Below are 16,202 nucleotides of genomic sequence, written 5' to 3' on the forward strand. Positions count from 1 at the left end.
TAGCTGGTCAGGCTCTGCTTGTCATTGAGGGTGGTATCTTATTCGCCGCAATCGCTGTGAATACAGCGTACTGTGCGGGAACAGTACTTTGCGGGACGAGAGCCACTACTACTGTGTACTATACTGCAATCAATCTGCACCCGGCGCGCAGCGCCGAGGAAAATTTTGAGAATAAATGCTAAACCCTAAACGAGCTTATGGAGGCGCTCCGAGACGACCAAAGTGGTAAAAGTCGCACTCCCCTGACCGGATCAAAAGCAGCGTAAAAGCACCCGGGGCTCCAGAAACCTAACCCTCAGATCGTTATATGCCACAAAGCTCATATTTCGTTTTTGGTAGAGGGAGCGGACCGTGAGTTGAGGAAATCGGAGGACGCGACCCACTTCGCCACAGACGGTCCCGCGCCTCGCCGCTATGACGGGTAGACGACCGCGGCTCGTGTGCGTCTACCCGTCTTTGTCCGGAGTGAATACTCCAACGCGCTCGTCGGTGGCGGCTTCCTCCAACCTGCGCCGCGCTCGGCGAACCTCGACAGCGCCATCGGCGGCATGCAGCTCTTTGCGCCTGAAGCTTGGAGAGCAGCTCCTCTGCTGTTCACACACTCTGCACAGTTGACACAGCCTACTGTGCGGCTGCCACAGCTGTGACAGCGATGGGCTCGCCCTCACTGGCCCTCAGTCACTTGTGCTGCGGCTTGTGTGAGCGACACTGCTCGGCGACTGCCGGCACACTGTGATACCATGGGTGTGAGGTTAAACCACGCTACCAGCGCTTGGTCACATCGGCCCCGAGGTCAGATCCTTCTACTCTGTTGATGACAAGACTTGTCTACTGGCTGGAGCCGAGCAGGAGAGCCCAGCGCACAACCCCTGGTCAACTCAGGGTCCACACCCCGTATTTTGGGAGCTGTGTCAGCAGGCTGTGTGTGTGAGGCGTGCCCGGGGCGCGCGCCGCGGGTGTGGCGGGGAGGGTGCCAGGTGGCCGGTGTTTTGCACATACGTATTTGTCACGGTGCGACGGACCGAGACCGGGGGAGAGACAGACACACCCGCGCGCGCAGAGATCACAGAGAGAGAGAGTGTGTGTAACGTAGTGTGAAGCTCATAGGCACAACTCTGTGCGAACTGGACATGGGAAATGCATGCTGTGGTGCTGGTGTTGCGCCGGTGATGTGTCATGTGTGCGCGTCTTGGCGCCGGACGGGCCGCGGCCTCACTCGCCGCTCCACTGCGACTGTGGTGCTGCTGACGTTGCATGGAGCATGTGTGTGTGTCTGATGGACCACGCTGCCGCAGCACGCATGCACACATCGACTAGATTCCTAAATTGGGCGCACGCCGGAGGCGGCGGTGCGAACAAGCGCCTCGCTAGCCCATCGTCGGCACCTGCGGCGCCCAGCCAAAGCTGACGACGTCCTTCACGAAGATGTCGGACCAGCTCGGCTGCGCGGGCGGGGCGGGCGGCGGCGGCGCCGCGTCGACGTTCTGGAAGCGCTTCATGCCGAGGCACGAGTCGCCCCAGACCTCCTTGCCCGCCTTGCGCAGCCGCTCGCAGTCGCGCTTCATCTTGCGCCGCCGGTCCTCGTCGGTCTCCGCGAAGCGCTGCACCGCACCCAGCATCCCGAAGCTGCTCGCCAGCTGCTCGTTGATCTCCTCGACGATGCCTGCTCACAGGCGGAGCCGTGAAGAGACGCGCGCCGCTCGCCGTCCAGCAGCCGCGCAAGGAGGGCGTGTGCCGCGGAAGCGCTCCACCTCTGCAACCGGCTCCGCCTCGAGGTCGACGTCGCCCTCCCCCTCGGGCGGGTCGTGCAGCACGATGTTGACGTCGGCAAGCCCGTTCCCGTGGCAGATGATGGCGTGCATCTGCGGCGGCGGAGGGCAGTGCGGCGGTGGTGGGCCTCGGTGTGGCCGCGGGGTGGGCGGGCGGGCAGGGGCGCGGCGTCGCTGGGGCGGGCGAGGGCGAGGCGACGGCAGGGGCGGGGCGCGGCGTCGCTGGGGGCGACGGGTCACCTGCGAGGCGATGAGCGGCGCGAAGCTCTCGACGAGGTGTTTCGTCATCGCGCCCGACGCCTCGATGCCGAGGTTCTCGCCGAGCAGGTCGGAGTTGACTTCGAGGGCGAGGGAGGTCATGCCGAACTTGCCGTCGCAGTCGCTGATCGCCTTCGTCGCGATGCGCGACAGGTCGAGGTCGAGCCCGAGGAAGCCCTTGACGGTCGTCTGCGCGGAGCCTGCGGGGGAGGAGGGCGCGAGCACTAGCTCAGTTCTTCGCGTGTCCTCTCGGGCGCTGTCGCGTGTCCTCTCGGGCGCTGTCTCTGACAGAGTGACGTGCCCCGCATCTAGGAAGGCGGGCCGTCCCCGAGAGGCACTTTGCCGAGCAGCAGGTCCTGGTAGAGCTCGTAGTCGAACTTGACGGTGGCCTGGATCTCGCTCGAGACGACCATCATCCGGTCGGGCGGCCGCTGGTACAACGTGTTCCTCAGCACCCAGTTCTGGTCCACGCGCCACTCCTGGTCGTCGTAGCAGAAGCCGTACTTGAGCACGGATGGCTGGATCTTGGTGACGGTGACGTTGTCGAGGACGACAATCGCCCCGGTGATCGAGCTGACGTGCAGGTCGGCGCCGGGCGGCAGAAAGCGCGTCACCTTCATCGGCAGCTTGAGCGACTCGATGCCGTGCCGGACGAGGCCCGTGACGGCGGTCGCAAACTTGGAGAGGAGCCACGTCTCCCTGCAGTCTGTGCCGAGCGCCACGTTGACGAGCTTGTACCCGTCCGTCCTCGCGAGAGCCTCGTTGTACGGCACCTCGCGAGGGGCCTTGTGCCGCCAGCAGCTCCCGGTGATCACGCTGTACGCTGCACACGAGTCGGGGCAGCAGTGGTTGAAGCAGACCGACTCGTCCGGCTCGGCCCAGCCCTTTGTGCCCGGAATATCGCCGCCCGGGCAGGCCCACTCCGCAGTCCACCTGCAGTTATTGCACTCGGCGTCCAGCTGCTCGCTGCCGCCGCCGCCGCCGGTGCTGCCACCGCCGGTGCTGCTGGAGGCCGCTGCCTCCTCTGCACCGACAGCCCAGCCACTCCCGCCCCGCCGCGAGTTTGCGAGCAGCACCAGCGTCGTTAGCAGCGCAGCAAGACCTCCGACCAGGCGTGGCCTCCCGCCGCCGGAGAGAGGCCGAGTGGTGAGCATCGTCGAGGCTCTCGGAAGGAGGCGGCCAGAGAGCCCCAGGCGGATTGACGAGTCAGATTTTTCTTCTTTTCGTGGGTTGAATCTGTTCACTTGAATCTGTTCACACAAAAACCCCGTCAGCAGTTCACCTACGGGTATGTTCGTAAGAGCTACATACACTGAAAAACTCGCTGGACCAGAAGAACCGGTCGGACTCGGGGCCGGTGCTTTGACGCAGCACAGTGTGCTTCGTGGTAGCATGAACTCAGAACGGCCCCCCGAGAGCGCCTCTTCGACGCCCACGGGTCCCGGGGGGTCGGATGGGTTGCGAGAGGGCCCCGGCTATTTTTCGTTTGAATCCCGGAGGCCGTTCGAACATGAATTGACGTTCCACGTGCCCGTCCACACACAGCACGGACAACATGCTAGCCCAGCAGGCCGCTCCCACCGCCGCCCGCGGCGGAGGCAAGGCGGCAAAGGGTGGCAAGGGCGGCGGCAAGGGCGGTGGCAAGGGTGGTGGCCGTGGCGCACCAGACCCGCTTTGCGCCGCCGCCCTCAACGCCCGATATACTCGGTTAGAGCCGGCGGAGCGACGGCGGCAGAGGTGCGGCCGCCGGCGACCTCACACGGTGTCGAGCGCCGTAGAGACGGCCCCGAGAGCCGCCACCAGGTGTGCCACGACCGCGGCCGCGAGGCTCGTGGCGATGGATGCGCCAGACCCGCTTTGCGCCGCCGCCATCAACGCCCGATACTCGGTCAGAGCCGGCGGAGCGACGGCGGCGGAGACACGGAGTTGCGGCCGCCGGCGACCTCACACGGCGTCGAGCGCCGTAGAGACGGCCCCGAGAGCCGCCACCAGGTGTGCCACGACCGCGGCCGCGAGGCTCGTGGCGATGGATGCGCCAGACCCGCTTTGCGCCGCCGCCATCAACGCCCGATACTCGATCAGAGCCGGCGGAGCGACGGCGGCGGAGTTGCGGCCGCCGGCGACCTTCCCCTCGACCACGCCGCCGACCCGTCGACAAGCACGTGCGGACTGCCATCGAGAAGAAGGAGAAGGAGCGCGGCGCATCCGGAGCCCGCGGGCGCGGCGTGGGCGGGCGCGGGCGCGGGCGGGCGCGCGGGAACCCCGCCAGCGGAGGCGACACAATGCCTCTGGCGGCTCTGCAGGCGGCGCGCGGCGCGTCCCTCGCCGGTCTCCCGCACGCTCCTGAGGGCCGAGAGGGCCGAGAGGGCCGAGAGGCGGGGTTGGTGACCCGGGGGCATGGGCGGTGCGGCCCGCGCCGCGCGCGGGCGCGTGGCAGCCCGTGAGTGCCGAGATCGGGTCTGTGCTTCGACGTAGCATGGGCCCCCGGAGGCCCATCTACAGCAGCGGCGAAGTGAGCGTGTTTGTGGTGTTGGTGTGACGTCTGAGCTTGGATCTGTGACTAAAGCCGCTTACCACTGATGGATCCCCACCCGAATAACACACAGTGAGCGCCCCAGCACTTCACTACGCCCTCCGCGCGAAATCGCTAGTGGTGCTTTGAGGCAGCACATTGTGCTTTGTGGCAGCACGGGTGCGGTGCCCGAGACCGCGGTCCGCGAGTGCTCCGCAGCAGCCTCGCTGAGCCAGAACGTCGGCTCGCGAGGTGGGGTGCTAGTATGAGCCCGATACGTCGCAGTGTTCTTGCTCCCAGCGCTTGCGCTTCGGCGGTTAGTGGTGCACTAACCTCCGAGAAACCCTTCGGGTCGCTCCTCATCGGACATCGCAAACCCTGTCAGGAGAGTCCTCCTACGGGAATGTACGAGAGCTACATACACTGATAAAAAAGCACAACCCCGTGCACGGCCACTAGGGGGCTATACACTCTCTGAGGCCTCAGACCCCCCTCTGAGGACGGGTCGGACCCCTGCCTTGGCGGCACAGAGGGTTTGACTCTGACTCTGTGCCGCCTCTATGGCCTCTCTTGGCTGCTTTTGGCCTCAGAGGGTGCCTGGCTGATGGTCCGTCTTGGCGCGGCACAGAGGGCTTTGACCTCAGAGGGTGCCCCCCCCTCACGGCAGAGGCGAGAGCCCCGGGCGGAGGCGGAGCTGCCTAGCCCTCCACGAACGGCGCTGACCAGTGAGGGCGGGGAGGGGCGGGGTAGTAAAACATTACGACTTTTCACAGCGACCATCCATGACTAAGGCGCTACTCTATACGCTCGCAAGCGCGCCCGGCACCACACGCGCTTACTGCTGCAGGCTCGCCCACAGCGCCTGCGCCGTGCCCTGCGCGTGAACCAGCTTCGCACACGGCCCGGCCCCGTCAACTTGAGGATGTGGGGGTGCTTGGAGCGGCCGCCCGACAATGTCGTTGACCCGGACTCTGATGCGCATTTTGGGTGCCTCGCCACAGCTGGGGCGCCTCGCGCAGAGTAGCTGGAGAGACAGTTCCGTCAACTCTCGCAGAAATTCTTTTTCTGTGGTTGTGGGGACGAGAGAGACTTGAAATGCCTGAAAACCCCTCTGAGGAGCGGCCTCGCGGGGCTTGCCTTGGCGTCTCAGAGGGCCCCGTAGCCTCAGAGGCTGCGCCGAGACCCGAGAGAGGCTGGCTTGGCGGCACAGGCCTTCAGAGGGTCGGCCCAGGCACCCTCTGAGCCGCTCGTGGATGGCCTCTCTTGGCACAGAGGGTACCCTCTGAGACGAGCAGATCTGGGCCGCTTGCCTCACACCCCCCCCCCTCTGACACAACGCCGACTCCCTAGTGCACGGCCCCCAAAACTCCCCAAGACGCACAAGCTCAGACAGTCGAGAAAGGGAAGACCGCATCGACTCAGAAGTCAGCGCTGGGTCCCAGTAGGCACGCCATGTCGGACCTCCCGCCGGGCATCGACGCGGTGGGCACCGGCGACAGCGGCGCCGTGCCCGCGCTCCCGCGCTGCTGGCCGGAGGTCGACACCCAGTCGACCGCCGGCGACAGGCGAGGCGGCGCTTGGATATGCCTGGCTTGGGCGCGCGGCGCCTGCCGGGACGGCGCCGCGTGCGTCAACCTCCACCGCCTGCCGTCCGTCGTCGAGGAGCAGCGCATGGCCTTCTCCGCCGACGGCATCGACTACGACATCTTTGGGCGGAGGCGCACCTCCTCGGTCGACGCGGCTTGCCTGCTCTTCGTTACGGGCCTCGACGAGGCGGCCTCGCAGCGAGAGGTGCGCGCCTCCCTCGAGAAGTTTTCGGAGTGGGGCGCGCTCCTGCGGACTTGGGCGGGCGTCGCGCCGGGCACCGGCTTTGTCCGCTTCCGGAGCCGCGCGTGTGCGCAGTTCGCGTCCGAGGCGATGGACGGGAGGCCGATCGACCCGGAGGGGGGGCCCGCGCTGCGCGTCACCTTCTCCAACTCGGATCCGGAGCAGCAGCGGGCGATACACTCGCGGCAACTGGCGCTGCGCGCGGCGGAGGAGGCGAAGCGGCGGCGCGACGCGCAGCACGACCTCTACGAGCGGCTCGAGGCGGAGGGGAGGGCGGCAAAGGCGGCGCGGCCCGAGGCGAACGGCGGGAGGGAGGGGCCGGCGGCGGCGGCGTGCGGCGGCGGCGGCGGTCCGGAGGCGGCACAGCCCGCGGTGTGGGAGATGACGCCGGGCGAGGTGGTCACGCCGGTGGCTGAGGAGTACCCAGGTGCAGAGGGGCCTAGTGGTGGCGAGGCGCCGCTGACGCCGCAATGGCAGCAGCAGCAGCAGGCCGCCGCGGCGACGGAGCTGCCCGACGGGTGGGTCTCGGGAGTAGACCCCGCCACGGGCGCCGTCTACTTTCACCACGCCCCGAGTGGGCGGTCGCAGTGGGAGCGGCCGGAGGGAACACGCAGTCAGGACCGAGACGCAGGCTAGACTACCGCTAGAGCGGAAGGGAGAAATCTGTGGGGCGCGAAGGGCCCCTGAAGGCTCACGAGTTTTTATGTTTAATTATCGAAAATTGAAAACAGAATTCCCAAGCGAAGGGTTCCGGAATTTGTGGGCCCCGTGGCTGGGGCGGCGGCGCGTTCGCCGTTCCTTTCCAGCTAGCAGCTTTCCCCCACCCCTTCAAGGTGTGGGAGGTGCTGTGCACTCTCGAGGTACGAGGAGAGGTCAGACTCCCTCAGAGAGATCTAGAGAAGAGCGCCGTACGGCCGGGGCCGGCAGGGGCCCTGGGTGCGCGAGACGTCTCAGCAGAGAGGGACACCGCAGGGCCCGCCACTCTCTCCGCGCACGCGTCTCTCCAGCGGTCGTCGCGGGTCAGGTCCGAGACGCGGGGAGGTGGCGTCGTCCGCCTACGCCCCCTCCTCCCCCTCCTCCGCCTCCGCGTCCTCCAGGAAGTCCTCGCCGCCGCGAAAGTCGGCCGTCACAGCATACGACGCGCTCCACGCGCCGGACGAGACCGTCACGTTGAGGTCGTGGTGGAAGCCGCTGTTCTGCGCGAGCGCGACGACGAGCGGTGACCCGTCGAGCGGCCGCTCGAGCAGCAGCGTGGTCTGCGCCCAGTGCGTCGGCGGCGCCTCGGGCGAGGTGTCGAGCTCGACGCACTCGTGAGCGGGCTGCGACTCGGAGCCACAGAAGCGGACGTCGAACCAGCCGCAGAGGCCGTGCTGCGGCTCGTCGGCGTGCGGCGGCGCGAACTGTACCTCGGTCTGCCAGTCGAAGAACTGCGCGTGCGTCACCGAGTGCATGTCCGCCTCGAGCAGCACCTGCGGCTCGTCGCGCAGGAGGGAGGCGGGGAGGATGCCTTGCCACGCCTCGGAGAAGGCGTACTCGTGGTGCTCGCGCTCGTAGGCGGCCTGCGAGGCGGGCGGCGAGGGCGGCGGGCGGTGAGGGCGGCGGCGAGGGCGGCGGGGGGGGCGGGGGGGGCGGAGGGGCGTGCGAGGGGCGGGGCGGCGGGTCGAGGCCTGCAGCGCGTCCAGGCGGAGGGAGTACTTGCTCCGCAGCTCGGCGGCGAGCTGCTCCCACGCGTGCATCGAGCTCGCAATCTCCTCGCGGCGGCGGAGCAGGAAGCGGGGCAGCGCGGAGGGCGCGAGGAGCAGCCGCGCGTGCGAAGGGTACATGACTCCTCCCGGCTTGAGCCAGCGGTCCCGCGCGAGGAGCACCTACCTCGCGTGCGCACGACGGTGAGGCCGCGGCGTCCGAGCCTCGCCACAACCCGAGCCGGCGAGGCGGCTGCCGACTCGACCATCGACTCGCGCAGCAGGAAGTAGCCCATCCACTCGGACACAATCACGTCCACCTGCACAGAGTGGGCACGCGCGGCGGAGGTCGGAGGCCGCACGCGCGGCGGCGCGGGCGGCGGGCTGCGGCGAGCCTGCTCGGCCAGCTCCACCTGCTCGACCCTCTCGCGCAGGACCGTCACCGTGTCGGCCAGCCCGTGCGCCTCGACCATCGTCTGGATGTGAGCGCCGACGCCCGAGGCCTCCACGGCGTACACGCGCCGCGCGCCCGCCTGCGCCGCCCAGATGGCGAGCACGCCCGTCCCCGACCCAACGTCGAGCACGACCTTGCCCTTGAAGTGCACTGCGGCGTTCCGCTTGATGGCGTCGTGGTAGGCAGCCATCCTCTGCATGTCCTGCGGCCAGGTGCGAGAGCGGTGAAGCGCATCCGCCGCTGTGGGAGAGATGGGCTGCGAGCGGGAGCGAGCCTCCAGCATGCCGATGTGGTCAAAGATCTTGCTGTACTCGGAGAGGTAGGTGTCGGTCGGCAGCGGCCGGTCGGACGAGGCGCCGGGCGACTTGGACGGTGCCATTTCCACAGAAGCGCGAGTAGACGCCGCGGCGATGGCCAGGGCGACGTGCATGCAGCGCTCGCAGTGGCCGGCGGGAAGAGAGAAACAAGCTCCCGGCTGGCCTGGGCGTGCAACTTCAGTCGGCCTCAGTGGCGCGTATTCTCACCAGAATAGTGCCTCCGCGGCGCTGCGGCGGCGCCCGAAAGGCCGATCCGACCCGGCAGCCCCCCGGAGCGTGCATCCAAGCGTCCGCCACCGCCGGCTCAGCCCCGGCTCGACATGACTCTGGCCCGCGCGGGGTCGCCGACGGCGCCGAGTCGGCGCCAGAGGCACGCCCGGCGGCCGGATGGTCGCCTCGAGCGCTGAGCGGCTGCCGCCACGGTCACTTACGCTCGAGTTGCGCCAGGTGCGCCTCTCGGTGGCCCGGCGCGGCCGCACGTGCTCTCTGTAGATGTCTGCTCTCACTCGACGGCAGGCGTGCTCCGTGCTCTCGCCCGATTCTCTCCCTGCCGCCGGCCTCCGCCCCCGAGCGACCGCCGCCGCACACCGACTATTGCCGGTATGACTGCCGTCCCTCACTCAGCCGTCCGTTTGTCCTCAGCGCTCGCACGACCGACGTTCTTCCTCCTCTGCGGCCTCGCTCGGGCCCGCTCGTCGACACGCGCAACCAGCAGACGCCCGTGTCGGAGCTTCTGTGCCGGCTTTGAGCTTCCATCGCTGATGGGGGCACGCCCGGCCCGGCACTCTCGCACACCGTGGAGCGCGGCACCGCGCACGCTCACGCCGCCCACCTTTGCTGCCTGCGCAGGTGCGGCTCTGTCCCGGCGGCTCACTCATCGAGCACCTCACTCACGGCTGCGCGGCGGCTCACTCATCCGCACCACCGCGACCGGTGCGCCATCCCACATCACGCCTCTCGCCCACGTCCACCCGCACATACACTCTCTCACTCTGTCATGAGTAGTCTTCAATCGACACGGTCTCTTGGAGTAGTCACATCAGCACCGGCGCCGGCACAGCGCACCGCTACACTCGCCTCCGTTAGGTTGCAAACATCGCCCTCAACATCCGCTTGCGCCTCACACGTCCGGGGGCAGTGTCGCGTGAGCCACAGCTTAGCACCGACGCCAGGCTCTTATAGCTGTTAGCTCTACGTGTACGTGTGTGTGTGGTGGGGGGGGGAGGGCGGCGTAGTCAAAAGAAAAGCCTCAGTCGAGAGAGGCTAGTAGCCCCTTCGAGTGCGGGCTCCGTACCCGTCTTGTCCTGGCATATCAGAGAGGCGAATGGGACAGGGGTTGGAAGGGGTACTTGGTACCCGGCCGTTTTTCGCGTTTCTCTACAAAACTGTGTCCAAGCGAAGGCCCGAAGGCAGGTCCGAGCTCGACATGCGACGAACGTGGTCCCGCACACCAGTGCTCGTGCTCGCACGTGCGGCCGCCTCTCCTGCTCGACTACTCGTGCTCTGCCTTTGCGCGCTCGCTGCGTCCGTGCCACTGCTTCGCTGCCTCTCGCCGCTGCTCCTCTCATTGACTGCGACAGTGGAGGCGCCAGCAGCAGCGTCAATGGATTGGCTGGTCCGCCTCGCCAAGCAGGAGCAGCTGATACCCTGCCCCGGCAGGGACGAGATATGCTTTGTCCGGGTGCCACCGACGCTGGTGTCGGACGAGTTTTGCGCACTCAATGACTGCTACATCCCTTGCTCGCACGCCTCGTATCCGAATCGGCTAGGGCTGTGGGACCGACTGGACATTGCCGATGGGCCTAGCGGACCGCGAACGGCAGCCAACACATGCACGCGTGACTTTTACGCCTCCGTTGGTCTCAGCAATATTCTGGTGGCGGGCCAAGAGTCCCAGCCTTCACAGGTCCGGCTCCGTAAGCACGCCGATGGGATGCTCTCTGATGTTGACTTTCATCTGATGCCGCGCTCACAACGTGGCCTCTACACGTGGCAGACTGGCTCCCTCGAGCTGGTCCACGAGCGCTTCATCCCCGCCGTCGGCTATCCCGCTGGAGAGAGGATGCATTCGGCGGCCGAGATGGTCAGCGCGCCGGACCGCCTCAACGGCTGGCTGGTGGTGCTGAGAGCGGAGACGGTGTTTGCGATCGGCAAAGGCGTACTAACCGCGGCACGCACTGCGCCCTTTTTGGCGGACATCGGCGCAGCCACTGTCGACCCAGCCTGCGACCAATCGACCGACGAAGTCTTTTACGATGAGCACCGCCCCACCTCGCCGGCCACTCGCCGGGCACTGCTCTCCACGTTTGATGCTTCTTTGGAACGCAATCTTAGATGCTGAATACGGATCCTTGTACTCCGAGTAGTACTCGAGAGGCACGCACTCTTCTGTATTCGGCCGTATTGCAGCTGTATAGCTGTATAGCCCCTGTATTTGCGATGCTCGGTAAGCCTCGGGTTCCCGTACTCTCTCGCCCTGACTGTGCACGCGCCGGTGCCTCAGGATCAGACTATGTCCATGGCGGAGGACACTCGTCAAAAGGTCGAGGTGCTTGTGCGAGCTGCCAAGCTCGTGTACGCCGCCTTCTTTGGTGCGCAGCGCCCTCTCGTGCCGCGCTCGCCACACACTGGCCGCTCTCGCCGCTCACGCCTCCCTCGACGCGCTCGCACTCATTCTCTCCGTCCCCGCCTCGCTCACCTCGCTCGCCTCTCTCCCCTTCACAGTCGAGAGAGTCGTCGTCGTGGACGAGGAGGTGTCGGGCGGAGATGGGAGAGCTGGCGACGAGGAGCACGTCGTGACAGGTATCGACCACAGTGATCTCGCCCTCGGGAGCCCGGTGACGCAGCCGACGGGCGCCATCACCGGAGGTGCTGGTGGTGGTGCCGGTGGCGGTGCGGGGACTGGCGCAGGGGCTCGCATCGCCGACGCCGACGAGGTTGCCGCCGCCATCGAGGCGTCCTCGCTGGCGCTGCGGCGGCTGCTCGACAAAGGGGCCACAACGCAACAAGTTGCCGAGCATTTCTTTCAGTACATGGACGCAGAGTCGGAGGTGGAGGCGCCCGACGCGTACAAGACGCAGCTAATCCAGGGTCTGTCGCTCGAGGTCAACCGTGTCGCTGCGAGGGAGTACGGCGGTCGCGCAAGGGCGGCGGCCATGCGTGGCGCCCTCCGCTCAAAGACTCCGACCGCCAGGCCCGTCAGACCCGTCATACCGCAGACCGCGGCGCAGCGGCAGCGCGTGATTGACCAGCTATCGCCGTCCGGGCTTCGGGACATAAAGGACGACTTTGCCGGCCTCCTCGACAACAACGGCGCTCCCGACGTGATAACACAAAGGCGGCTGCAGCGGCAGGTTGCTTGGGCGATGCACCGCTCTCTGCTCGGATCCAACACGGATTCGGTGATGACCGCGCTGCTCGGCGGGTACAAGGTCAGAATCACCAACATTGCAGCCCACGCGCGGCCAGATATGGCGCTAAAGAAGGTTGCCCTCTTCGTGCGGCCACTCTTCCATGCGATGCACGGGTCAATGGAACGCTTCTGGCAGCACATCACACAGCTTTTGGGGATCTTGGCGCGTGTGGATGGGGTCGAGCGCCACATTAGGATTAACGACGCGGCGACTCAAGCCAAACTGCAAGAGACGTGGGATTCGCTCTGGGTTCTCTTCAATATCCGAAGCATGATCACCAACCGCGGCCGGGCATTTGTGCGAAAGCTGGCTGGAGGCGTGGATCAGAGAAAAGTCTTCGGCTTCGAACCCTTCCCCTCGGAGGAGCGGTACGGTCAGCTCAAAGGCGCGTTGGTGGACTCGCTCGGGCTCGAGTACTTCGTGGCTTTTGGTCCTCTGGGTAAGATTGGTGCTGTGCTCGACTGGAGGCGCGCGCCTCTCCCCGCACCGTGTTTGCTGCGCTGTAGTGCCGCGCCAGGATAGACGCGCCCCTCTCACTCTCACCCCCGGCCCCTCCCTGCTGCAGGCTGCACGCGCACTTCGTTGCGTCAAACTTCGCCGAGATTCGCGAGCTTGGTGGCGACGCCAGCGTGCCAATACCGCACGCCGCCGTCGCCGTCCTCCCCGATTTGGTGGGGGCCTCGCGCAGTGGGTTCCCAATCGCCACGCCGCTGGCAGCCACGCGGCAGCCGCCGCGGCCGCTCGACCAGACGCACCAGTATGCCGTTGACTGGCTCACTGCGGCGGTGCAGGCGAGCAGCGAGCTCGGCCTGGCCGACGAGGACTTGGACAGCCTACATGTCACGCCATTCAAGGGCGACTTGTATATTCGCGTCTTCTTTGTGGAGGGCGACGTCGATGACGACGGAGGTTGCATCGACGACCGATGCCGTCGGTCGCGTAGCCTAGCCACAGCGGTGGCAGCGCAGCGCCACCCGACGGGGCTCAGATATGGAGGCAAGCAGGTGCGCAACGGCAATTTCTTCTTTGCGGCGGACGCGCATGTCGCCTCGCGCGTGCAATCGCTGCTCGGTGGCTCGGCGACAGCGGGGCAGCTACGTGCCCAGACCTTCCTCCACCTCGAGCACCTCTTGCTCCTATCGTTCACTGGATTCGAGGCCGAGACGGACGACACGATTGAGGGCCTCCTTCCCTACTTCGACAACATCTACGCGAAGGTCGAGGCGTTAGCGGGCCAGCCGGGTGAGCCAAACGTGCTGACCTTTGACGCGTCGGGCGAGGCCAAGCTGCCCTACTCGGCCAAGGCGTACGTCTTGTCGGACGGCTCCGATGTAGTGATGACCGTCGATACGACCAGTGGAGAGGTGATCCCGAGACCGGCGGAGTGGAAAATCAAGTCGATCTTTGCGACGAGCTGGCGACTCGAGCCCGATCAGACGTATGCTGTCTCCTTCAAGAGCACCGCGCGAGGCGCTGCTCCCTCACAGGCGGCGTCGGCCAGACTGGTTGCGGGGCCGACGGGCAGCGTGGCCCGCGTCGAGGGCGCCGTGCGTGGCAGCGGGTACTTTGCCTCTCGTACCACTGTGGTAATCGACGGGGCGCCGTCGTCGCGCTGGAACAGGAACGCGCAAGCGATCGTCTCGGATGGGCAGATCATCGGCCTCAAGCTGGTCAGCTCGCCGAAAGAATTTCAGATCGAAGAGGTATTCGGTGACTACTCCTTCCGAATTAGTCCGCCGTTGCCCAGGGGCAAGTGGCCCGTCCAGGTGGTCCTCGGCTACCACGAGCGACGCGTTACTATGATGGAAATGCTCAGCTCCATCGCCTTTGCGCCCGAGCTCGTTCCCGGCGAGCACATCGCTCTGCTACCAGGTTCACCGGACATGTTCCTGACCGGCGACTCCAAGTTCTTGGAGTCGATCCTTGGGCGCGACAAGGCGACGGGCACGGAGCCAGACGTCCTCTCGCGGCTCACCCAGGAGCAGCACCTCTCCCCTCGCCACCGCAATGTCGCTCCGTACTCGGTGACTCCTGATGACTTTGCCGTCAAGGGCACCCCCGCCGAGCTCAACTACGTCTCGGGAACCTGCTCTCGTTCACTCCAGTTGGAGGCGACCATCTACCAAACGATGCATCGGGTCGGCGAGGCCCTGGACAGCTGGCGCTCGGCCCTCTTTGCGCTCAACCCGTCACTTGAGCCAGCCGGATTTCGCGGCTCCAGCATCGCCGGCCGCCGCGCCGCCGAGCCGATGGACGCTGCAAAAGCGCAGCTGGTACTGCAGGCCGCCGACCGGCTTCGCGAGGCCGCGATGAACATGAAGCACCCAACGGAGGACGGTGCCATTCGAACCTTTCGTGCCAACGTGCTGAGCGCCGCCGATGCGGCTCGCGCCGCAACCGTGCCCCGCGAGGACCCGCCGCTGCAACAACAGGACGATGAGGACGATAGCGAGGAGCCCGGCGGCGTGCTGGGAGCGATAGGAGCGGCGGCAGATGTCGTTGCAAATGTTGCAGCGGCGGTGGCGGTCGTGGTGGGGACGCCTTCTCCTCCCCCCGCTTACACCGTCGCCAACACAGAGCACACGAGTGGCCGACTCGCGTCCTCGATCGATCTCCTGGTTATGGCCGTCGACCGGCTGCGCAAGACTGGCGCTGCGGGCCACACCTCTTCTTCGCGGACTCGTCCGCACGTTGGGGGTGCTGCCGCGCAGCTAGCAGAATGCGCTTCCGCGATCGAGGGTGTGCGCGCACAGTACCTCGAGGCCCTCGATCGCATTAGCGCCTCGGGCTGCGACGCGACGGGCCGCTTCTTCAACGGCGCGAGCGGAGCAACTGCTGGGCGGGTGCAGCCGGAGGGCGCGCCGTCTCTCATTCTCCAGCTGCGGGGGCCGCAGGGCGCGCGTACGGCGGGTGTCGCAGATGAATGCTCCGGCTTCGGCAAGGCCCTCTCCCTCAGGCCGGACGGTGTGGGCCACGTGCGCACGCCTCGAGCAACGACGGCAACGCTGCTGCTCGGTGCCGATCCTCAAACCGCCGTGCAGGTTGAGGTTGGTGGCCTCACAGTCAACGACGAGCTCCACCTGACAGTGGTGGGCGGGGGGCTGCCACGAGCAGTCCAGCCAGGCGAGCACGCAGCGTGGGCTGGGCTCCGCGAGCCGACGGAGGTGACGATGCGCCTCAGCGGCGTGGAGCAGACTTTCGTCTTTGAAGGGCAAGGGCGATCAAAGGCACTCGCCGCAGTCACCCCGAAGTGGACGGTGCTGATTGGCTATGGATCGCCCGGCGCCTTTGTCACGGGCGGTGACAGCCCAAGTGGCAGCCTCGTCTGCGGCGGCGCCGAGATTGCGAGCAACTTGCGGTTGTATAAGGGTGGGGCTAAGGAGGAGGGGCCCGTCGCCGGCTTAGCGCTGCTCCAGGCCATTGATGGCGTGCGCTCAGCCAGAGCAGACGGGCTCTTCCACATGGTGCTTCGATCCATCGATGGCGACGAGGCACGAGTCGAGCTTATGCCGGGGCAAGAGGCGAGTCAGCCTGGGCAGCGCGTTCAGACCATCACGCGCTTCGTTCAGAACATACAGCTCGGCCCTGTGGATTCGAGCGTCGCGCCCTACGTGAGATACAAGAAGGTTAAGTCGCAGCCCCGCAACCTGCGCGACTGGCTGCTCCTGGACGGCCCCTCGACGGACATCACGGCCACGTCAATCATGGCGAGAGCCTAGTCTATTCGAGATGCACTGCAGTGTCGCACTCCTCGGCTCATAGGCAGTCTCGGATAATCTCGGATAATCTCGGGTAACACCTAGTCTCGGGCAGTCCGGGTAATCTCGGGTAATCTCGAGTAATCTCAGGTAGTCAGGCAGTCTCGGGTAATCTAGGGTAGTCAAGCAGTCTCGGGTAATCTCGGGGTAATCTCGGGTAATCTCGGGTAATCTCGGGCAATCTCGGGCAATCTCGGGCGATCTCGGGCGAT

The 16,202-nt window shown here is 66.4% G+C and overlaps 4 protein-coding genes across 4 annotated transcripts; 2 read left to right on the forward strand and 2 right to left on the reverse strand.

Annotated features, from left to right (window-relative positions):
• Positions 1-986: 986 nt before the first annotated feature.
• On the reverse strand, positions 987-3,199 carry EMIHUDRAFT_457898 (hypothetical protein). The gene is made up of 4 exons (XM_005776135.1): positions 2,350-3,199; positions 2,010-2,227; positions 1,736-1,862; positions 987-1,663 (listed from the first exon to the last, which is right to left on the reverse strand). Exons 1-4 carry the CDS (start codon positions 3,179-3,181, stop codon positions 1,368-1,370), a joined length of 1,473 nt encoding a protein of 490 aa, XP_005776192.1. The 5' UTR covers positions 3,182-3,199; the 3' UTR covers positions 987-1,367.
• Positions 3,200-5,991: 2,792 nt separating this feature from the next.
• EMIHUDRAFT_239179 (hypothetical protein) lies at positions 5,992-7,002 on the forward strand (the record flags this gene model as incomplete). Its single annotated transcript, XM_005776136.1, has 2 exons — positions 5,992-6,501; positions 6,763-7,002. 2 exons carry the CDS (start codon positions 5,992-5,994, stop codon positions 7,000-7,002), a joined length of 750 nt encoding a protein of 249 aa, XP_005776193.1.
• A 419-nt stretch (positions 7,003-7,421) lies between these two features.
• EMIHUDRAFT_116225 (hypothetical protein) lies at positions 7,422-8,932 on the reverse strand (the record flags this gene model as incomplete). Its single annotated transcript, XM_005776137.1, has 3 exons — positions 7,422-7,925; positions 8,249-8,368; positions 8,462-8,932. 3 exons carry the CDS (start codon positions 8,930-8,932, stop codon positions 7,422-7,424), a joined length of 1,095 nt encoding a protein of 364 aa, XP_005776194.1.
• A 72-nt stretch (positions 8,933-9,004) lies between these two features.
• On the forward strand, positions 9,005-10,095 carry EMIHUDRAFT_457899 (hypothetical protein; the record flags this gene model as incomplete). The annotated part of the gene is made up of 4 exons (XM_005776138.1): positions 9,005-9,335; positions 9,462-9,586; positions 9,669-9,752; positions 9,906-10,095. Coding segments are annotated over 2 exons (437 nt in total), but the record flags the coding sequence as incomplete, so codon positions are not given.
• Positions 10,096-16,202: the final 6,107 nt, after the last annotated feature.

Source organism: Emiliania huxleyi (genome assembly GCF_000372725.1).
Source record: "Emiliania huxleyi CCMP1516 unplaced genomic scaffold EMIHUscaffold_283, whole genome shotgun sequence".
Classification (NCBI taxonomy): domain Eukaryota; phylum Haptophyta; order Isochrysidales; family Noelaerhabdaceae; genus Emiliania; species Emiliania huxleyi.

What these genes read in the sequence shown, in the direction of transcription:
- EMIHUDRAFT_457898 (XM_005776135.1), bottom strand. Translation starts at nt 3,181, where the DNA reads ATGCTCACCACTCGGCCTCTCTCCGGCGGCGGGAGGCCACGCCTGGTC. An exon ending in CAAAGTGCCTCTCGGGGACG is followed by an intron (nt 2,228 to 2,349) that starts GCCCGCCTTCCT and finishes CCTCCCCCGCAG; the next exon opens with GCTCCGCGCAGACGACCGTC. An exon ending in AGAGGTGGAGCGCTTCCGCG is followed by an intron (nt 1,664 to 1,735) that starts GCACACGCCCTC and finishes GCCTGTGAGCAG; the next exon opens with GCATCGTCGAGGAGATCAAC.